Source organism: Rhinolophus sinicus, chromosome 17, assembly GCF_057876585.1.
Source record: "Rhinolophus sinicus isolate RSI-liver-muscle chromosome 17, RSI-T2T, whole genome shotgun sequence".
Taxonomy (NCBI): domain Eukaryota; kingdom Metazoa; phylum Chordata; class Mammalia; order Chiroptera; family Rhinolophidae; genus Rhinolophus; species Rhinolophus sinicus.
Window position 1 is genome coordinate 61,094,102 of NC_142517.1, and position 22,877 is coordinate 61,116,978.

Below are 22,877 nucleotides of genomic sequence, written 5' to 3' on the forward strand. Positions count from 1 at the left end.
CAAAAAGGTGCATGCATTGATAAGCTTGATCTAGATAAAAGAAAATCAATCCTTTTTCGGGGGAAGAGTCAGAAGAGCCCGAGATGTAATCCAAGGCTACCAAGCTATAAACTGTCTCGCTCTCCACGAGGTGAGAGAAACCAGAAATTCTCAGAGTTGCAGATGTCAGCGTGTGGGGATGTCTGTGTCTTGGGCCACAGGAAAAGAAAATTTGGAAAACTTGCCCTAAACATGAGACTGAATGATCACAGAGAGAGAATGTCAGCCTTTGTCCTTGAAGACCCGCGTGGCATTTGCTGGGCCAGTTTGAGAAGCGACTCTCTACATCTGATTTTATTTTTCATGGAACCACTTTTGTCCTCACTGTTTCACAACTTGGACTAGGGACAGGGAGCATCCAGCAGTTGAAACCTCTCACTAATTGCTGCTTTTAGTTGGTATGATCTCCTCCTGATGGATTCTGTGGGTTCAGTTAAGGCTTTTGACGGTTGGCAATGGGATTATTCAAAGCCTTAATTAAGTTCCTGCCTGTCCAATGGGCCGGTTGCCAGTTGCTGACACAGACGCAGGCCCCTAAGTGTGGTCATGCCATGCCCATGGCTCACGCTTCACTCTTCACTCTCCTGCTATATCCATGATGTAAGTTTTATAGGCATTTTTTTGGTTCTCATCTGTCTGAGGTGTTAATGTTTTACTTCTCCTTTCTGTGCCTCCATGTCCATTTATTTTTTGAGGGAGCTGATACTGGGAGATGGAGCAGATGAGTCTTTGTCAACTAATTCCTCAGCACCATTGGCTTATTTCCTATTCCTTTTCAGTTTTTAAATCACCAGCTCTGTCCTAGTCATTTATCATAGGAGAAGCTGCCTGGAAACATGGGAGGAGTTCAGAGCCATGTGCTACATACAGACAAGCAGGCAGGCAATTATGAGCAAGTAGACAGTCATACTGCAGAAGCAGCTTTGTCCAGCTTGGGGGAGACAGCTGTCCGCGTTTTCCTTAACGTCCCCTCCTCTAGGCTCAGCCTCTCCCAGAATCTATTCAGTTACTCATCAAGATCTGAGGAAATACGTATTGACAGCCCCTCCAATCTGTTTGTTCCCGGCCCTAAGGATTTCTTAGTTCACTGCTGAGGTTTTCTTTATGTACCTTCCCTACTCCCCAGTGTCCTGCCGGGCGGCCTCAGCTCAGTCCTTTCTCCCCTTTTGGTTTCCCTCCATCCCTGACATGGGCAGGGCCTCAGCTGCAGCTCTGCCCTGCAGCTGTGTGGGCTTGTGTGCGTACAGGGACAGGCCCACCCAGGAACAAAAGACACTCAGGAGATCATCCAAAACAGCAAAGTCACCCCCCTGTCTGCCGCTGACCGAGCTAAGAAGGCAGATGTGTTGCTTTGAGGCTTGCGGAGGTTGTGGGGATGGAGAACCTGCCACGGCTCTGGGCTCAGGCTCTAGTAGCCTGTCCTGGGCACCTTGGAATTGACTGAAAGCCCTCCTCGCATGTCAGAGAAACCTTAAGAGACTCAGTGCACTTAAGAATGTTTCACTTTTAGCCATTAAGGAGATCTTAAGACAACACTGAGTTGTGAATAACTCCCTCAAATACGACAGGTAGGTGTGACGCAGCAGCAAGCAGCTGCCTGCCTGCCTCCCAGCTTTCTCCTCACCATCCAACACACTTAGAACAAACCCCCGTTCCTTTTAAAGGCCTTTTGAGGCCATAAAGGTTTTTTAGGACATTTTATAGAGCTGGAACACAGTTTTACTGTTTTAAATTATTATAGGGGTTATGGTTACTGTATCTTTATTTTTATGACAAGTTGTCGGTTATGCCCTTGATTTATTTGATCCCAGGCTTTAGTTCAAGAACACAACCTCCAATTAAATGTGGTTACTGTGGCGAAAACACGATTCTCCTTCGAATGACCCTCTTTGGGGCTGTTTCCAAAAACTCATTATGGTGAAAAGTCAAGGCTGCCCGTTCACGTTCATGAGCATTCCTTTTTGTGGTCACTTGCTTTTCCCATCTGGAGGATTAGAGGGGACTGAGGCTGTGGGCGGGACGCAGAGGAGACTGGAGGGAGAGGAAAGAATCTTCCCGCGGAGGCTAAGTGGGTCACTCTCTAGAACCACACTGCTTCCGAGACGGAGAGGACCTTAGACATCAAGAGCTGTTTTCTTTTCAGTGAAAGGAAGGAAGAGGCTAGGAAGCCACGCGAGACCCAGAACGCAGGCTCCAGCTTTCATGCTCTCCTCTCTGTGTCCTGGGCACACGCGTAGCACCAGTCTTGCCTACCTGAGAGGGTATTTCACAGAAATAGTGCAGACTGGGTGGCTTAAGCAACAGAAATGCATTTCTCACAGTTATGGAGGCTGGGAAGTTCAACATCAAGGCACCTACACATTCAGTGTCTGGTAAGGACCCACTTCCTGGTCCATAGATGGCTGTCTTCTTGCTGTGTCCTCACGTGGTGGAAGGGCACGAATCCCATTCATGAAGGCTCTTCCCTCCTGGCCACCTCCTGAAGGTCTCAGCCTAATACCATCATGTCGGGGCTTAGACTTCAACCTGTGAATTTGGAAGGAATGCAAACATTCAGTCTATGGCACTGTCCTGTTACTCTAAGAAAATAGCCCAGGACTTGCTGTGGCATGGCTATATCTTTAGTGAACCCTTTGACTTTTTTCCAAAGTGGACAGCAGATACTGCTTTAACCCAGAAGAGATTTAGGGTCTATTAGAGATAGACACTTATTAATGCTTTGGGTTCTACAGTGTTCTTCTCACCAAAAACATGAGCTACCAGTAAGGCATGGACAGACAGGCATTCAACTTGGAGACCAATATTGTGGTGCCAGATCTGCCACTTAACCTGCCATGTGAAGTCACTGGCAAACCATCGACTTCTCCAGGCCCCTTTCCTCAGCTGTCTGGGCTCAGTATGATTGGCGTTGTGTGCTGTCACAGATGTTGTTAGTGACCTCCCCTCTGCCAGACCACCAGGCGGGTACACCCCTTCCCAGCTGCAGTGAGTATTGGCTAAGGGTTCGCAGATAGGGGTCCCTGAATCCCTATTTCAGATTCTGCTTCTGAGGAACCCAACTCAAGACACCTCCCTCAGAGTGTTGCAAAAATTAAATAAGATTCTATACGTGGAGGCCCTCTAAAAACTAAAGCATCAGTGGGTTTTTAGTGTGGTCTTAAACCAAGCTGTAAAAATCCCAGCTGTGGCTTCTTGGTGAAGGCGTGTGGGGAAGGCAGATAAAGCACCCAGGGAGGGCAGGGCCGTCATCATGTACCCCGGGGATGTGAACCCAGGCTTCTCTTCCTTCCCCACCCAGGGGCCCAGGATAGTGGGCAGACAGTAAAAATGGGTTTTCTTGAAGTTGACTGAGTTTTAGGTAATGTTAAATAGTGGTTGGACAAGTTTTTTCCATATTGGGAGGATAAGAACTGGAGCTGCAAATCATTCAGACCTTGGAACGGAGCAAGGTCACAGAAATTCCTGCTTTTGCTTCAGATGCAAAGAGTACAAAAGTCCCATTGCAAACCGCAGCTTTCTAAGAGGTGCCAGTTTCAGCATATTTAAAAATCCCTGGATATTTATTTTAACAGGACATTTCAGAGGTAAATTTGTGTGTGTGTGTGTGTGTGTGTGTGTGTGTGTGTGTGTGTGTGTGTAAAATGAGAGGAAAATTGAAAGGGAAAGAGGGAGCTGTGTCCCTGAGATCTGGAACACTTGCAGTGTCCCCAGTTAATCATTGATGCCTAGGGGTCTGATGTGCCACCTGAGCTGGCACTGCTGCAGGGGGCCAGCGTACTTGCTAATGGAATGCTAAGTACGCCTTTGGTGCAGTTAATGATTTATCTGTGCCACTCACAGTGCTCTGCACTCCCTTTCTCTGAAGCGCACAGAAGTCTGGAGGTTCGGCAGGCCCTGCCTAACAGAGTGGAGAAGATTGCGATGATTTGCAAATTCACTATGTGACCAGACACCCCAGGGGCTTCCTTCTGTAGAAAAGAGTTTCTTTCCTGAGTTGTTTCCTGAAAATATGCTTTAACAGAGAAGAATCCTACTTTAATAGTAGTTGTTGTCCGACGTTCCTTTGCATGAATCTTTGGGCCAAGATATAGTGCCATGAAATGGCATGATTTTACATGAGTACGCAGCATTTGTCACCTTCAAACATGCATGATGTTTACTTGTGTAGGGTTTTTATTTCCCTTGCTAGATTGAAGTACCTTGAGCACCTCCACAAATTAATGTTTGTGCCATACATTCATTCTGTAAACACAATAATATAAAGGGCACACATTTTCATTTAAATGATTTCTCTATTTTACAAAACCCAGGTGTGTTATTTGCAGAAATATCAGAAAATAATAGAAAAAGAGGAAAGACCAGAGACAGCCTCTGTTCCCACTTCATTTCATATTATAAGATGTGAGACCTTATCTGTCCACTAACGTGGTCCCCAGCAGCCTAAGGTGGGACATATATATTTCAGTGAGCCTTCGATTGCTTCAGACACTGTTGTCTGCTTCTGGGGAAAAGTGACTTCAGAATCTAAGCATTCCCTCGCACGTATTAAATCTGTCATGAGTATAGTTTAGATTTTGATAGGAAAGGGGTTTTTGTTTGCTTCCAGGAATTATAAATAAGATGGTAATATTGATTTGGAGTTTGGGTTTTGTGTGTGTGTGTGTGTGTGTGTGTGTGTGTGTGTGTGTGTGTGTGTGTTTTCTTTTTCTTTTCTTTTTCATTGAGATCTGACTACAAATTAGTGAGGAGGGGAGGCAGGCCTTGTGAGGTTCCTAAACTGTCACAGAAGGGGTGCCTGAGCATAACCAAAGAGGGGATTGTTTACTTGGGGTTTTCCCTGTCATTCCACGCTTCCTTTCCCAGGAAGACATCTGTATCCTGGCTGCTGAGAAACAGGTCTAAGGATGAGTTCGGGGCTGGACATCTGGGAAGGGAAATCCACGCTGTCCAAAGACAAATAGTGCTTCGCTCAGCACAGTTCTTTCTTCTTAGCTGCTTAAGGAATGAACTGTGCTCTGGTGCCCAGAAACGCGTGCGCACTCCACCGCCCGCCCCCTTCCTCCCACATGCTGATAGAGCATCGTCTCTGACCTTACTGGGAGGCGAGGGGTGAGGACAATTATTGCTGTAGATCATTGAAGCCTTTCATTATGAATGTAATTTGGGATCATCTGGCGAATTTCGGTTTTGCTCTATCCATATCCATTCTCTCTTGTCTCGGGGTGGCTGCATGGATAAAAGCTGGTGCTACGACTGTTTTGTAATGCAGACAACTTTCTCAGGAGGTTTCTGTGCTGTCTGTGCATTGCCAGTGCTAATGTGCCCCATTCTAGGCTCCCAGGCTGTGTCGCTGGGCTACACTGAGCCCTGTTCCTCCAAAAATGAGTTCATTCTGAAGGGCCTGTTGAGTTTCAGGAGCTTGAGGGTTCTTCGGGAACTTTTTCTTTCTCTGAAACTCCAAGTGATTTCTTTTCTTGGAACTTCTCTCTCCATGCATTTCCCCCTTTTTGGGGAAGTACCTTCTCTTTGAACAAGTCATTCTGAGGCTCAGATGCATCGAGTACTCAGGAAAGTGCTTACTTAACACTTAGCACTCAACAGAGGTTAGCTGCTCACTGTTCTCAGAGAAAGACAGAGCGTCTGGGGCAGCACTGCCCAACAGAAGCACCAAGCCAGGCACATACATAGTAGTAACTTTTCTAGTAGCCACATTAAAACAATAAAAAGAAACAGGCAAAATTAATTTTCACGATACATTTTGTTTAACCCACGATGTCAAAAAGACTATCTTTTCAACATGTCCTCGATAGTTTTAAATTATCGAGTTATTTTACATTCCGTTTTCATACTCAGTCTGTAAAACCCAGTGTATAATTTACACTTACCGTGCAGCTCTGTTAGGACAGGCCACACCACAAGTGCTCCTTCACCTTGCGTGGCTCGTGGCTGCCGTAGGGGCAGCTCAGGGCTAGAACCTTCCTACTCAAGGTGAGTTCTGGGGACCAGTAGCATCAGCATCATCTGAGAGCCTGTGTGCACTGGAGCATCTCAGGCCCCATCCCAGACCTACAGAAGCAGAATCTGCATTTTAACAAGTGAGTCATTTGCATGCTAGTGTAGGAAGCACCAGGCTGAAACCCCCATGCACATCCTGCTCCCTGGGGTTCTGTTTTAACTGGTCTGCGGTGTGGCCTGGGAACTTATATACAGGTTTAAAGCTCCCCCAGATGATTCTAATATGCAACCAGGCTTGAGAATCACTTGTATAGTGGGCTGTGGAGCCAGGATGCCTGACTCGGCCACATTCTACCTCCGGGACCTCGGGAAATCCACCCAAACTCTCTGCATTTCAATTTCCTCATCTGGAAAATGGAGATGAAGTCGTATCTGCTTCAAGGGTTTTTATGTGGAATAAAGAACACATGTAAAGCACTCGGAACAGTACCTAGCAGATAGGAAGTATGCCTTAAATATAAGCTCTCACCGTTTCTTCTTTTTCCTGAAGGTCCGGGGTTACCCAGAGCCCCAGGTGACGTGGCACAGAAACGGGCAACCCATCACCAGTGGGGGCCGCTTCCTACTGGATTGTGGTGTCCGGGGGAGTTTCAGCCTTGTGATTCATGCTGTCCGTGAGGAGGACAAGGGGAAGTACACCTGTGAAGCCACCAATGGTAGCGGTGCCCGCCAGGTGACAGTGGAGTTGACGGTAGAAGGTGAGTCCCAGGAGGAGTGAGCCGTGGTGGGAGGTAAGCCGTCCACGTCCCCAAGGCCACAGCTCCTGCTCCAGCCCTCTCTTGAGAGAGGCGCCCATGAGAGAAAGTACACCCATCCCTGCACTCAGGACCTTTTACTCTAATGGGGGAAATGTGGTCCCTGTGAACGAGGGAGGTGTTCCACGAGACAGTATTTGTCAAGTTACCCGTCACGTCACTTTCCTTTTCCAGTCTTACCATGGCTTCCCCTCACACCGAGAAAGAGACCAGACTCCTTACGAATCCCTGCCCAGTCTGGCCACTGCCTGGCACTCCAGACCGTCTCCTACCATCTCGCCCCCTCTCTCCACTGTGGTCACGCTGGCCCCCTGCTCTTTCCAGCGGAAGGCCTCAAGGCCTTCACCCTGCTGTTCAAGTCTAAGGAAGAGCTCTTTCCGCAGCCCTTCTCCTGACGCAGGCCCTCAGGTCTCTGCTCAGGTGTCCCCTGAGAGAACCCCTTCCCCAGGACTCTCCATCCTCTCACTCTACCCCAGTTTTCCTCTCTAGGACTCAGCACTGCCTCACAGTCTATTATCTCCTCCACCCTCTACCACTGCCTGGAAGCTGTAGGAGGACAGGGACGTTAGCTTGTTCACTGCTGTATCTCCAGTGTCTAGAAAACCTCCTGCTTCGTGATAGATGCTGAAATAGTTAGAGAATGAATGAATGATATTTATTATCATCATTATAAAGTAATACATGCCCATTATTTAAAAGTTTGTAAAACTCAGAAAATATAGAGAAGATAACCATACCCACATATTAACACTGATTATTTTGTCTCTTTTTTCTCCTTTGTACTTACAAAAAAATTCTATTAACTTTAAAACTGCCAGGAAAAACATTTGACCATCAATAAAGCTATTTCCTTTGCTGCGAGTATATCCCCCACCTGCCGAAGCTGCTTCACGGGGAGACCATTCCCAGTTCAGGCTGCCAGCTGATGCCTAAAGACCTGGTGTCTGAAAGGACATGTCGTCAGACCCTCAGACATATGGCAGGTTTCCCTCCATCCTTCCAGGCCTTTCTAAGGGCTCAGCAACCAGAGGGTCAGACTCACTTGCTCCTCTCACAGAAGATAGTCCTCCCAACCTGCATGTCAGGGGACATTGTATGTGAAGATTAAGGTAGCCCAGAAAAGTTCCACAGGTGGCCAGGGCGCCTGGGCCAATGTTTCCCTGTTTTCCTACTTCATGGAAGTACACACAAGCTGTTTCACGGAACAGAATATGCATAGTTTGGATACTTTCCCCAAATTCTTTCACGGAGTGACTTGTTTCTTTTAATGACCTTCCGATGCCTGTGGGCTGGGGCATTCCCCATGGAAAGCAGACCCCGGTCAGAGTCTCTGAATGGCCCTCATCTAGGCCATTTCTGGTGTTGCGCTTTCCCCTCCATTATGTACTTTTCGATGCGCAAACTTTGAGCTGAGGCCCACAAAAATTGTGTTATACCCATGTATTAGCTTCGGCTGCCATAACAGACCACATGGCTTAAATGACAGAAATTGATTTTTTCACAGTTCTGGAGGCTGGAAGCCCAAAATCAAGGCCCGACAGGGTGTGGTGTCTGATGAAAACTCTCCTCCTGGCTTGCAGATAGCCACCCTTTTACTGCCTTCTTACATGATGGAGAGCGGGCTCCAGAGTCCCTTCCTCCTGTTATAAGGGCACCAGCACTATTGCATTAGGGCCCCCCCTTCTGACATTTTTGAGCCTTGATCACACCTTCACAGGCTCTGTCTCCAACTATAGTAATACTGGGGTTAGGGATTCGCCATGTAAATGTGGGCAAGGACACACAAATCCAGTCTGTAACACCCCTTTTCTGATTTTCTGTTCGGAGCTAGGGAAACGGAGAATTCAGTCAGAGGGCCAAGGTTCTGTCCCAACGTTTTTCAAGCGGATGTGTGACTTTAAACCTCTGGACCTCTGTTTCTGCAAAATAAAGGGTTTGCATTCAGTGGTCTCTACAGCCTGGGCTAGCCCTTGTTTTCTGTGATTCGTTGGAAAGAATGGGGTGGGTTAGGAGGCAGGGGAGGTATATAAAACCCAGGTAATATGAAACCTTTTTTTTAAAATTCCCATCATTGAAGAAGTTAAGTCTGGTGTCTCAACAAATTTTCGTAGGTCGTGGAACTCGAGGCAGGGGCAGGAAACAAGGCACGAGAGCAGAATGACAGAAGGCTGGGGCTCTCAATCCTGATCCCTCCCGTTTGGTTTTAATTTGGGGAGACTCAGGCCCAGACCATTTAAGATGTTGTATGTCTTCTAACCCTAGGAGACAGAATGGTTAAGGCTGCAGCCTCTTTGACTGTGAATGGCCCTGTGTACATTTTGCTTCTGCATCAAAGGCCAGTTTCAGCTGATGTGTGGTTTGGGGCCACCTGACAGACCATAGGCCTGGGAAGATCCTCTCTGGTCTCTTCTGCCATGGATAAGTTGTTGACTGTGCCAGGGTAGCCCAGTTCTTACCAACGGAATCTAGCAGATCCCCTGCCTTCTTGCCAGCTCTCTGTGCTATGCTTCTCGCTTGGAAAGAGCAGAGATCCTGGAATTAAGAGTATATATAATTCATATGTGGAGCCTCTTGACCCCCTAGTGGTCAAGTTTAGTAGGCAGTGTTATCAAATGGTCTTGGATTTTAGCTCCACTAATTTCTAACTATGAGGAAATTAACCTTTCAGAGCCTTATTTCCTTTTCTGTGAGCTGGAACTAATGGCTGTCCCACGGGTCGTGTAAGGATTAGTGCAGCACTGGCGAAAAGTAGGCACCCAGTAAATGGTAGTTTTGTTATATCTGAGCCTGGTAGTCACATCCTGAGAACTACTTCCAGGGGAAAATCCTGGCGTGGAGAGTAGGGAGAAAAATTCCTCATCTGGGTTCCAGTTTGGTAGCTGGGGCCAAGAAACATGCCATATCCTCTGTGAGGACAAGCGCCTTAACAACAGGACCATTTGTGACCTCATGCAGTGGGATGCAGCCCTAGTCTGAGCCCCGGAAAGGCTCTCAAAAGCCTGCCCTGACACTCACCCACCTCCAGAGGGCGGGTCACAGAGGTTTGGGGCACAGCAAGGAAAGGACATGGTGCCTGCCCTCTGGGAGCTTTCTCCTAAATGGAGGGGCCACAGGCCTGTCCTCTAGCCCAGCACTGTCCTTAGAAATATATAATGTGAGCCACGTGTGTAACCTTAGGTTTCCTAATAGCCACATTCAAAGAAACAGGTGAAATCAATTGTAATAAAATATTTTACTTAACGGGACATATCCGAGATACAATCATTTCAACATAATCAACATGAAATTATTAACGGGATATTTTACATTCATTCTTCCACATTTGGGGTGTATTTGACACAGCGTATCTCAATTCAAACTAGACATAGCTCAATAACCCCACGTAGGTAATGGCTACCGTATTACACAGCACAGCCCTAGAGGTTCCCATTGGAATAGTGACCGACGAGGCTTACGCAGAGAAAGAAGAGAAGAAAAACCCACATGTCCCAGCAAGGTAGAGAGTAATCCTGGGCATTCAGATTCACAGAGAGAGCCTCGGGTGTGGGCTGGAGTGAGGGGTGGTGCTGAAGTGGATGGGCCCCACACCCGCTGGTCTGAGTCTGAGAAGGCCCTTTGTCTTTCAGGGACCAGACAGTCACCTAAGTCATTTCAAGTAATAAAGGGCTAATTTTAAGGACATGAGCTCAGGAGCCCGGAGAGAGCCACATTGGCAGGCTCAGAGGAGATCCGGGCCTCAGGATGGCTCATATTCCCCTTAAAAAATGATTTAGTGCCAATACAGGGGCACACAAATCACCTCGGGAACCATGTCAGAGTGCAGTTCTGGTTCCGTAGGTCTGGAGAGGGGCCCGCGTGTCTGCAGTGCTAACCAGCTCCCAACGAGGCTTGTGCTGCGGGGCCACAGAGCACACTTTGAGTAGCAAGGAAGGATGCAGTTAGTTACAGGTTGATACATTTCGCCTGTACAGTGCTTCTGAAATGTGAGCACACATCCGAATCCCGCGGAGGGCTGCTGAAACCACACACTGCCAGGCCCTGCCCCGGAGTTTCTGATTTAGTAGGTCTGGGATGGGCTCCAGAATGTTCATGTCTAACACGTTTCCTAGTGGTGCTGATACTGCTGCAAACAGGGACCAGTAGTTTGAGAACAAGCTGGCTAATGTTTCTACCTTCTGTGTGAGGGTTCTCCAGAGAAACAGCAGTAGATGGTGCATATAGGCGTGCCTCGGAGACACTGCAGGTTTGCTTCCAGACCACGGCAATAAAGCGAGTATCCCGATGAAGCAAGTCATAATCTTTATGCTGGTGGACGGTACTGCCGTCGAGTTGTTATAAATGCAACATCTGTGACGCGCCATCCAGTGAAGCACGATGAACCAAGGTATGCCTGTGTACGTGTGACTCACATGATTACGGAGGCTAAGAAGTCCCAAGACCCACAGTCAGCAAGGTGGAGACCCCGGCGAGCTGGTGGTGTAGTTCCTCTCCAGGTCCAAAGGCCTGAGAACTACAAGAGCTGATGTGGTTTCAGTCCCAAGACCAGCAGGCTCAAAACCCAGGAAGAGTTGACGTTTCAGTGCAAGTCAAAGGCAAGAAAAAACCGATGTCCCAGCTCAAAGGCAATCAGGCAGGAGGAGTGTCCTGGTATTGGAGGGAAGGTCGGGCTTTTCAGTCTATTCAGGTCTTTCACTGACTGGATGAGGCCCACCCACATTAGGGAGGGCCATCTGCTTTACTCAGTCTACCCACTTAAATGTTAATTTCATCCAAAAACACCCTCACAGAGACACCCAGAATAATGTTTGACCAAATATCTGGGCACCCCGTGGCTCAGTCAAGTGGGCACATAAAATTAACCATCACACCCACTAAGTACTTAATTGTAACATTCCTGAATTACTTCATGGAATCTGATTGACACCTTTTTTGAGCTAGGTACTGGAAATATCAACTAAGTAACCCAGAGATGCTATAAGAGTTAGCAGTGGGTACGTGATGTGGGCTGGAAAGGCAGAATGGGAATATGTGCGTTTGTAAGTTGTGAGAAAGCAGCAACAGAGCCAAGAAAAAATGTGTAGAAAGCCAAGTGTCAACCAACTGAATGGGAAAAGATTTTTGCAAACAACACTTCCAATAACAGGTTAATATCCAAAATACACAAGGAACTCATACAACTCAACAACAACAGAAAAAACAAACAATCCAATTAAAAAATGAGCAGAGGACCTAAATAGACATTTCTCCAAAGAGGACATCCAAATGGCAAATAGATATATGAAAAAATGTGCAACATCACTATTCATCAGAGAAATGCAAATAAAAACCACAAGCCATTCCAACTGGTGTGAGATATCACCTCACCCCAGTCAGAATGGCTATCATCAACAAGACAATAACAAGTGTTGGAGAGGCTGTGGAGAAAAAGGAACCCTCATACATTGTTGCTGGGAATGCAGACTGGTGCAGCTGTAATGGAAGGCAGTGTGGAGGTTCCTCAAAAAATTAAGAAAAGAATTACCATATGACCCAGCAATCCCTCTCCTGGGTATCTAGCCAAAAAAAATCTGAAAACACTTATCCGTAAAGATACATGTGCTCCAATGTTCATTGCAACTTTATTTGTGGTGGCAAAGAAATGGAAATAACCAAAGTGTCCTTCGATAGATGAATGGATAAAGAAGATGCACAATGGAATACTATTCTGCCATAAGAAAAGATGAAATAGTGCCATTTGCGACAACATGGATGGACCTTGAGGTTATTATACTGAGCGAAATAAGTCAGACAGAAAAAGTCAAGAACCATAGGATTTCACTGATATGTGGTATATGAAACTGAAAACAACTAAAGAACAAGACAAACAGATGAAGAAACAAAAACTCATAGACACAGACAGTAGTTTAGTGGTTACCAGAGGGCAAGCGGGGAGAGGGTGGTAGATGAGGGTAAAGGGGATCAAATATATGGTGATGGAAAGAGAACTGACTCTGGATGGTGAACACACAATGTGATATACAGATGATGTATTACAGAATTGTACACCTGAAATTTATGTAACTTTACTAATAATTCACCCCAGTAAACTTTAATTTAAAAAAAAAAAGATACAATGCAAAAAAAAAGCCAGGTGTGACATAATCATAGCTAACTTGCATTCAGCCCTTACTCTGTATTGCTGGTAGAGTGGGGTTGGTTATGTTTAGGACAGGTACCACCATGGGTCCAATCTGCAGAGATATATAGGGTGGAGTAATGAGCATAAAGCATGGCTGCCAGCTGGTTGTTCCTTCTGCAGGCCCATGGTCAGAGCAGGTGTCATTAGGGTGACCATCCCAGTTTCTGCCAATGCCTGCTCTGCCAATGTGATTCTGAATAGAGCTTCCTTTGATTTTCAGAAGAGTCTCTGCTTGGATAATAAATTACATGGTTACCCTAGCCACGACTGATCTGACTGGTGCACTGGGCAGTGAGTTAAACTTTAAAGGTGATGTTGAGAAATAAAGGATTATTCTAGGGGAAGAGGAGTAGCAAGAGTAATAGTTTCAGAGAAAGTGGAAAAAAATTATTTTCATCTCTGAAAAATAAATTCCAAGCCATTAGCCACTCTGTATAAGAATGCAACGAACATTTTTTTTTAATAACTGAAAATAATGAATATGTATTTGGTGGAGTATAGATTTAGCCAGGAACTCCCTCCTCTTGGGGAGTTTTCTTTGAAATAAATAAATAAGGACAAAAACCTGTTTCCTCCATTCTTTCTCGATCCAGCCTTGGCCATCACACTTTCTTCTCTCTCTGTCAGGCATCCTGTCCTTCATGTAGGTGCCTCCTCCTCTGCCTCCATTCCTGTGGAGTTCTTTCCCCAGCTTCCTCCCCTGTAGGTGATGGGTTCTAAGGCTGCCCACTTTTGTCTCTGGCCCCTCATCCTAGAATGTCTCCCAGGAGCAAAGAGCGAATCCCTCCATCCAGCTCTCTGTTCACCAGTCTGCTCCTCTCCGTGTTGGGTACTGGTAATAGAGCAATTCAGATGGGGTCCCTGCCCTCTTGGCATTGACTTTCTACTGGAAAGAGAGACTATAAATAACAGATACAACTTTGGTAGTAGAATTAAGTGCCCTCTGACCATGCATGAGAGAGAGGGCCAGGGAGCAGGCCGCCTAGAATGTGACAGCAGAAGGGACAGTGACCTCGTGTCGTGGGATCTAAGGGAGAAGAGCAGCCCTAGGAACTTAGAGTTAACTGAGGGGCAAGGGGGCTGGCGTGTTTATCTACCATTTCCCTGTCTGTCATTACTTGAGGGCTTCTTCCTGAGACATTCACTCTCCATCACTCTGGCTCTCCCTGCATGTGACCTGAGTCTGCTCCTGAGACCAGAAATAAAGCCACAAAGAGTTGTGGGAGTTTTGTAGACATGTTTAAGAATGAGAAACAGCAACAAAGTTGGTGGGGCCAGAGCAGAGTGAGTGAAGGTAGAGTGGGGATACATCTGGAGAGGCAGGTAAGTGTGGGACCACGTAGGGCCTTTAGTCCCTGGTGACGGGAAGCCATTGGAAAGTGTCAAGGAGGAAAATGACATGATTTGATTTAGGCAAAATCTCACGAAAGCGGAGGGGGTTGCCATTGGTCTTCTGTCTGTAAGCGTCGGTTTCCTGGAAAATGACTGAGAAACAGTTGTTTCCACACAGAAAGCATTTCAAATCCAAACCAGAGGTATCAGCATGTTGGCTCTTTTAATGGTGCACTGGCCTATGGAATGATAGAAGGGGGCTCACCTCACCCCCTCATCTCCCTTGGCTTGTTTGGCTTTTGTTCCTTTGTCCCAGAAAGATAAAGGTTTTCCTCTGCTCGTCTCTCTACCGCACCACTGGCTCCGTGGGTTGCCCAAAGCTGTCGTCTTTGCTTTGCTGTTCAGTTGCCCTGTTCAAAACAAAGCCTGGGCTCATGCTGTCGGCCTGGGGATGGCCTCCTGCCCATCTCCTTTCCAAACACACTTCCTCCCCGCCCCAGCCACCCGCGCTCAGTACTGCGCTTCTGCTGTGTGTACCCCCACCACACCACTGTCCTGTAATCCAGGGCTCCCTGAACGATGTGAGAGACAAAGGGTCAGGTGGCAACCCGCCTAGATGTGGCAGCAGAAGAGAATGACCCCAGGCTGTGGGATTTAAGGGAGAACAGTGGCCCTACTGTTTTCTTGTCCAGCTAGACTGGCGCCACGGACACCATCATTCTTGGGTGATCGTGACTCCGTAGGAAATATTCCCATGCCATCTTTATTGTGATTCCCATTTTTCAGGGACAGATTTCTCGGGTCCCTTTTATTTTCACATTGGGGTAGGTTGATGACATTATGTATTTTGGCCCTTGTCTGTTTATATTGGCCGAGTTTTAAATTATTGTATTCCTCAGGAATGTCTGTCGTGATTCTCCTTTTTTGTTCTCATATTTCTTTTGTACTGTCTCCTTTTATCTTAAATTTCCTACCTTCTTAAAGACCTGTAAGTGTATTTCCCATTTATATTATTTAGAAACTCTCTTTAGTCTGTAACACTCGCTGCTGACCTTTTTTTAGGGGCGTATGCCCTCGTTTTTTAAAATGTAGTCAGAATCAAAATGCTCTGAGTGTTTTACCCTTTTCTGTCTCATCAAAATTAACAATATAAATGTGGTAGAGATGAACATTATTCTTTTAGCCCCACTAGTCTTTTTGCTGTAAAATAGTTGTGCATCCAGCCTGCCTTGGCAGAAGCCTCACTTATTTGCCAGACAGAAAAGTTAGATGACAAAGTACTTGGTCTCATTCTATTCTTGAAGGATGTCTCCCAAATCTCCTTGGCCTTGACTCCCTTTCTTCCTTTACTTTCACCTTCCACTTTGCATTTGTCTATTTTTCCCTCCAAAATATACACCAGTACCCCTTGCTGGCCCAGCTTTGATTTCCACCGTTGATGCTGCCATCTTTTCTTTCCATCTCTGATTCTACCATCCCCTCCTCCCATCTCCATCCCTGGTGCTTTCTCAGTGGCTCATAGTTCTACCCTCTTCTTTATTCATCAAATTTTATTGAATGTGCTAACTTTGCGCTGGGATCTAAGAGCAACAAGACCTGGTGATTACCCTCAAGAGACTGACTTTCTTGACCTCATATTTCATTATTATACTGCAGTTGAGATTCAACATCAGGATTTATTTACGAGGTGCTAACTTTTACTGTGTGGGAGACATAATACTCTCTCAAATTCTTTCTGCAAGAACCTGGTTGGTCAGATGAAATGTAGACACATTAAAAGCTAAGCAAAAACACAAGGCAGCATGGGTTTATTTGTCAAATGAGTGGCACATAGGCTCTGTAAACTCAGGAGAACGAGACCCCTGCAGGCTGACATGGTCTGTAATGTCTTCTTGGAGGAGGAGGGACTTGGGCTTGTCCCAGAAGAATGAGCCCGATTTGGATGGCAGATTGTGATTTAGATGCTGGGGCTGGGAGGAAAGTGGAGAGAGTTTGGGCCTGGGGTAGGGGGTAGGTGAGTAGCCAGGTAGAAGCAGAGAGGAGGGAGAAACAAAGCTGAAGGACAGAGCAGGAAAAGGCTGTAGGAGGTCTGGAGCATGAGACCAGGCAGTGTTTAGAGACATATCCACTGCGGAGTATGAGCAGACTGGATTCTGCCCATCAGTGGTTGCTTGTCCATTTTCACCCTGCAGGTAAGCTCTCTGGATGAACTGCTCCCCTTAGTAACAGCCAGGGGGACATGCTGTGTAGTTCCGTTTGCCTCAAACCTTTTTTCACCTTACCTTTATTTTTCTGAATGCCTGGGTTTATTATAAGCATTCTGGTCACAGTTTTTTCATGTGTTCCGTCAGTCTTTGATACACTGTCATTTTATATGATCCCCAACAAAAATGAGTTGCTTATTAGGACAATGAATTTCTCTGGAACCACGCTTAAAATACCTTCCCGTACGCTGCATGGCTTCTGCTCAGACACCTGTATAGCAGACAGCAGCCAGATAATTCACACATCGGCCTGCAGAGGGTAGGGGGGCTCAAACTGGAGGTAAAATTTTCTGTTTCTGTTCTGATAAAATGATGCAAAATCAATCTTTATAACTTAAGTACTAACGGGAATGCTTGCGACTTGGCTTAGTGTGTTTGGGGAATCGCCATGGATAGTAGTGGCTCTAGGAAAGTGAGCTGGGATGATTAGAGTCTTGGCCTCTATAAAGAGTTATTTTCTCTCTGCAGAGCATCGTAGAGTACTTATTTAAGACAATTGAGAGATCGCTGGCCACAATTTATTGAACTGTTCCCCCCTCCAAAACAAAACTGGTGTCACCATTCCTTTGAACTCATTGGGTAAGACATGACTATTTTGTTCACGGATGACTGGGAAATCATTTGTTTTCTAAGTGGTGGATATTTTATTTTAAACCCTGAGAAAGAATTGATTCTTTATTGTGTCAGTTTCCTGGAGTCCCAAACAGAACTCCTGAGGTGTCTGCTTGGTGCCTTGCGTTGACCTCCTTAGCCTCTATGGAGTGTCACATGTACTTGTTATTGAGTGTCACAGTAAAAGAATAAAGGACCTGTGTACATTCCAGCAAGAAGGGACTACAACAGTGAACTCCAAAGCTCCCTGTCTGAATAGAGACTGTTGAATGAATAGTTTGTATAGGACGAGGCCCCTTTATATAGTGACAGGCAGCCTCTGGGAGGGGCCAGTTCACATTTATGGTTAGGACTTTGGTGGCCCCGGGAAGACAGAGCTGAAACTTCGACAGGTGACAGCCCACATCTCCTTGGAAAGGAGGGCAGCCAGGCCACCTCAGTCATTCTCAAGTACTCCCTTTCCTTCTCCAGTCAGTCGCCAAATCCTGCTGTGCCATCTGCCATGCAGTTGTCATTTGTCCTCATTGCCACCATCCTGGTCCTGGCTGCCATCATCTCTGTCCTGTTGCATAAATTCCCAGCTGTTCTCAGTTCCTCTCGTAACCCATTCTGATCTCCACATTGCTGTTTAAATATCTTTTTTAAAAAATTCAGATGGGATTTTATTATTCCCTCCCTTCAAATCCTCCAGTGATCTATTGCCTTTAAGTTGAAACTCGGGATCTTCAAAAGACCCAGCAATGAGATGTCCCGTCTCCCTGCTTTGAAGCAGTTTGCCTCTCTCTTACTCAGATTTTATTCTAGCTTTTATTATGCCTGTCAGCGTACTTGTTGAGCTCTGGCCAATGCCTTATGCAAAATAGGAACTGAATCAGTATTTTAGTACAGAGGAGGTTTCAAAGATCCCATGTCATAAAATAGAAAATTGTTTTGACACCACACTTACCGTCTGTTTGTTTTTTTTTTCATTTTCTCTACTTCAGTGATCTGTAACTTGTCTTGCTAAGTAATCTTCTTTGAAGTTTATTTCATTCTTTCTTTTTCATATAATATGTCTGCTCTGTGATTTATCCTAAAACTACTTTCTTTTTTACTTTATTAATTTTTCTTCTTTTTTCTCTCTTTATTGAGCTGTAATTGACATAATACTGCTAACACTACTTTTTATTTTTCTCATTTTTTAGGTATCCACCTGTATACTTGTTCTCTTTTATTTTTCTGGACTATTTGTACAGTGTTTTTCGATCATTCACTTTTAAATCCAAACATGCATATGAATCAGTGCAAACATCTGACCATTTCATTATGTCTTCTAATGTGCCTGGACGTGTACATATTGAAATAGTCATATAGCAACATTTACATATTTTTAAAAATTTACATATTGAAATAAATATTATTATAATTTACTTTCCTTTTATTTTTCCTTAATATTTTAGTTAGGGCCTTTAGATTTATTTTCTTTTTGAAGATATATATATATCAGCAAACTCCAATTCAGGATAGCCCAGGGGGCATTGCTCAATATGTGTTATAAAAAGTGGGCATTTGTTCTGATTAAGTGAAGAACCACTATTTTAAGTAATCTTTAAAGTCCACTTTGGAGTTGGCTACAAGTAGTGTGACTGCCTGCTGGTTTGCCGGGAATGGTCTTGGTTTAATCCTGTTGTCCTGGCAGAATTATTCATTATGTCCCTTTCAGTGTCGAGAGTCCCTGTTTGGATGATAAGTTACGTCATCAGGCATTTTGTGAAGCATTTCTTCTCCTTATCGTCTTGATCTCATTATTCCCCTTTGCAGCAGCCTTCTCTGTCCCAACTCAGGCTTTCTATACCCCTTTGACAAAAAGTGCTAGGTTCCCTCCTCTATTAAACTTTTCACGACTAAAACATGGCAGCATTCTCTTACTTGTCCTTGAAAACTCTAAGATTAGTGTTTAAATACCTTCAGTGCGTTGGCCGTTTTTTCCCTCACTAACTTGATCCTGTCTTCACCGATTCTCTTAACTTTTCTATTTTTGGCATTCTACCTTAGCCCCCTTTCCACTTATTTTTCTACATAGCCTTGCTGTTCTGCCAGATTTTCATACTTTCACAAAATTAATTTTGCCTTATCTGACAACTTGTAACTTCAAATTGTTTGCCTATAAATAGACCCTTTTAGTTATTTTAACTCAAATTCTCTTTTTGTTTTGATGTGCACTCTGTGTTGTTAACACACTAAAATAAGCATTCCTCAATTCCATTTTTAGCTGACTGCTTTATGTGTTAACTTTGGATCTTACCATAAACTGCTCGTACTCTGATACGGAAATACCTACACATAGCATTCTTTTGCTAGTCTCTGAAGAAATGCCATATTTATTGCTTTATTTTATCTTTTAAGAAATAAAGGAATTTTAGCCTTTGGATTAAGATATTTAGCTCCCAGGAGTTTTAAAGATGCTTAGTCTAATATTTTTTATTGTGGTAAAATATACATAACATAAAATTTACCATTTTAACCATTTGAAAGTATACAATTCACTGGCATTAAGTATATTCACAATGTTGTGCAGTGTTGTGCCTAGTTCCAGAACTTTTGATCACCCCAAACAGAAACCCCATATCCACTGAGCAGTCACTTCCCATCCCCTCCCCACCCCCCCTACCCCCCCACCCCCGGCCCGTGGCAACAACTAATCTGCTTTCTCTCTTCTATGGATTAGCATCTTCTGAACATTTCATATAAGTGGAATGATACATTTCTTGGTGTCTGGCTTTCCTCACTTAGCAAATTTTTTCAAGGTTCACCCATGTTGTAACATATATCATTACTTTATTCCTTTGTATGCATAAATTATATTTCATTGTACGCATAGACCACATTTTGTTTACGCATTAATCAGTTGATCAGTCTGATTTGTATCAAATCTTTACTCCAAAATGAACTGAAAAAGATTTATCAAGTCTTTACTCCAAAATGTTACAGAAGCGTGCTAAGTGCCATGAATGGTACATAGACATTTTTAGGCAGGAGTCTTAGTGATTGGGTATATGAGTGTAGCTAATACGTGGGACGGAGCCTGGATGGCCCTTCTGTTTGGATGCCAGCACCTTTCTCCTTTTGAAATTTTCTTTCTCCATTCCCTACCCCCTACCTTTTTTTCTTTTTTTTGATAATGAGGTCACGTTTTGTTTTTTCTTTGCACTATATTTATAGGTTTTACAAAATACAGCTGAATAAAATTACTCATGTCCCACCGCCCCAAAACAACATTTCAATATATTTTCCTCTGGTTGTTTTCCTATGTTGGAGTATTTTATTTTTACCTGATTATGATCACATTGAATAGGACATTTTATATGCTGCTCTTTTTTCGTAAAATTCATTTATGTAACAAATATTGGAATGTCTGCAATGTGCTGGTCCCTGTTCTGGAGACCTCTGATGAATGAAGAAGACATTGCAGTGGGGATATGGTTCCAACGTCATCAGCTTACAGATGATAGTTAAAGCTGTGGGGCTGTCCAAGACCTCCTGGGGGAGAGCCGAGAGTGCTGAGGACCCGGGGTGCAGCCTTGGTCATTCCCACGTGCACAGATGGAGCAGAGAAGGAGGCTGAGGAAGAAAGGGCAGCCTAGTAAATACAGGAGAGTCTGGAGGAGAAAGTGCTTTGAAGGGGAGTAGCCCGTATGTCATGTGCTACAGAGCCTCTGAGGGAGAGGGGGGTTAGCGGTAGTGCTTTGGCAAGGTGGTGGTCAGGACGGAGCTCATGGAGTGGGGAGGCCCACAGCTCAACTGGAGTGTCCTCAGAGCAGATGATAGAATGTTTTAATATATTTCTGTGTTCCATATATTCTTAAACATAATTGAATAGCAGATTAAGATGCTAATTGTACACTTCACTTACCCACTTACTGTCTTCCTACCTTGTGACATTTGCACTGTTTCCAGTTTTTACTGTTACAAAAAAGACCAAAGTGAACCGCTTTGTAAATTTGCTTTTCCCCCGTAAGCATCATTTCCTTTGACTGGAGGCAGAAGTTGCTGGTCTAAGAGCAGAGCATGTTTAGAGCTTAGGATTCTCATTCGCTCAAATGTTTTTTAAAAAGACACGTTCGCGGTTCCTCCAGCAGTGTCTGAGGGGCCCCAGCAGCATAATTGCCGTGGTCAGGTGGCAAGCTTCCTGTCAGCTTAGAAGTTCTTTTAACCTAGAACAGAATTGAATGACACGGACCAAACCCACATCATGGAATGAAATTATGTATAGCTCACTAAGTAGTTGTGTTACACAGAATGCATGGACAATAATTGCCAATCCATAGGGAGTCACACTTAAATGTGCTGCGGTGTTTGTTATTAATCCTTTTTCACCAAGGTTCTGGTGAAACCTTAAACCAGATATGGCCGAAAGAAATACTCAGCCACGATCTTCATCCTTCATTCCTATTCATTCATACAGAGGTGATCAGGGTTGGAATTGAAGGGAATCCACCCTTTTCCAGTAAACACTCTTCAGTCTCCCACAGCAGCTGCCTGCTGGTATCAGGAAATGTGGTCTGCCCTTTCTGTGTGTGCCTCGGGCGGGGTTTTATAAACATTCCCCGCTTGTGGCAAAGAACAACTTCCAGGCTGATCGTCTCAAAATGCCCTCCTCTTCCTCTCCCTATTCCTCACAAATACCTCACCATTTTATAGTCCCTTTCTGTTCACATGATGACTCCTCCCTCGCCAGCAGCAGCAGCTGGATAAAACGAGCTGACCCCAGCTGCCTTGCTGGGTTTGCTGTTTAACTGCTTCCTGCCCAGCACAGCAGTGCCTCACCCGGGACTGGCAGTGCCCAGTGTGCTGCTGGTACAGGTTCGGGTGACGTGCTGGCTCCACGGTAGCTTATTTCCAGTGATCTGCTGCATTCCAGGTATTGCTGCTTGCAGGGCCTTAGTGGAAAGATGCAGAATTGATTGTGTTTAACATGAAGAGACTTGGTAAGAGAGATGCACGTGCCTCTCCCTTTCTCCCTTCAACGGGGTCATTTTTTAGAGAGGTCTTGGATGGCCAAAGATAATCCCCAAAGTAGATGCTCCAGTGGCATATGACAGCTCAGCAGAATGGTTACGTGTTCTAGAAGAGGCAGACCTGGATGCGTTCCTGCACCGTCACTGGCTCTGTGACTTGAGTGGGTGACTTCACTTCCCTGAATCTCATTATTCTCATCTACTTAAAAAATAGAAGGATGATAGTGTACCAGCCTCCTGAAATTATTACAGGAAATCATGCGAGATATATGTAAAGTACCCACCACAGAGCCATACAGGCTCAGTCAGGGTGAACCATTTCCATCATTATCCCACCCACCCTGGTTGTCGACTCTCGCTGACTTTCATTGCTCCAAGTTGGTGGCTCAGACCCGACTCTACAAGCCTCTTTCTCTTTGTTTCCTACTTGCAGGGGGCTTTGCGAAGAAGCATGGTCAGCCTGTTGTTTCCAAAACCTCGGGGTAAGTTGTGTGATGTTCAAGCGAGGGTAAGGGCGGGATTGGCTTTTCTTGCTGACTTGGCACAAACGGTGTAGGGAGCAAGTCTCGGGCATCCTGGATTGTGATTACTAAGGCGGAAGCCTATTGGGACGCCATGTGTCATTCGCACAGTGCCTCCTGACCTGGCAGCCTCTGTGGATAGACCCTTGACTGGCCTCGCTGCT

At 45.2% G+C, this 22,877-nt stretch overlaps 1 protein-coding gene across 5 annotated transcripts in view; it reads left to right on the forward strand.

Moving 5' to 3' along the window:
* MYLK (myosin light chain kinase) overlaps positions 1 to 22,877 on the forward strand; it is a 241,671-nt gene that overhangs the window by 105,404 nt on the left and 113,390 nt on the right. For all 5 annotated transcript variants that reach the window (XM_019738977.3, XM_019738976.3, XM_019738974.3 and 2 more), the window contains 2 exons: positions 6,545 to 6,752; positions 22,626 to 22,674. In XM_019738977.3, the coding sequence (XP_019594536.3) occupies positions 6,545 to 6,752; positions 22,626 to 22,674 (257 nt within the window). The remainder of the gene's footprint in view (positions 1 to 6,544; positions 6,753 to 22,625; positions 22,675 to 22,877) is intronic.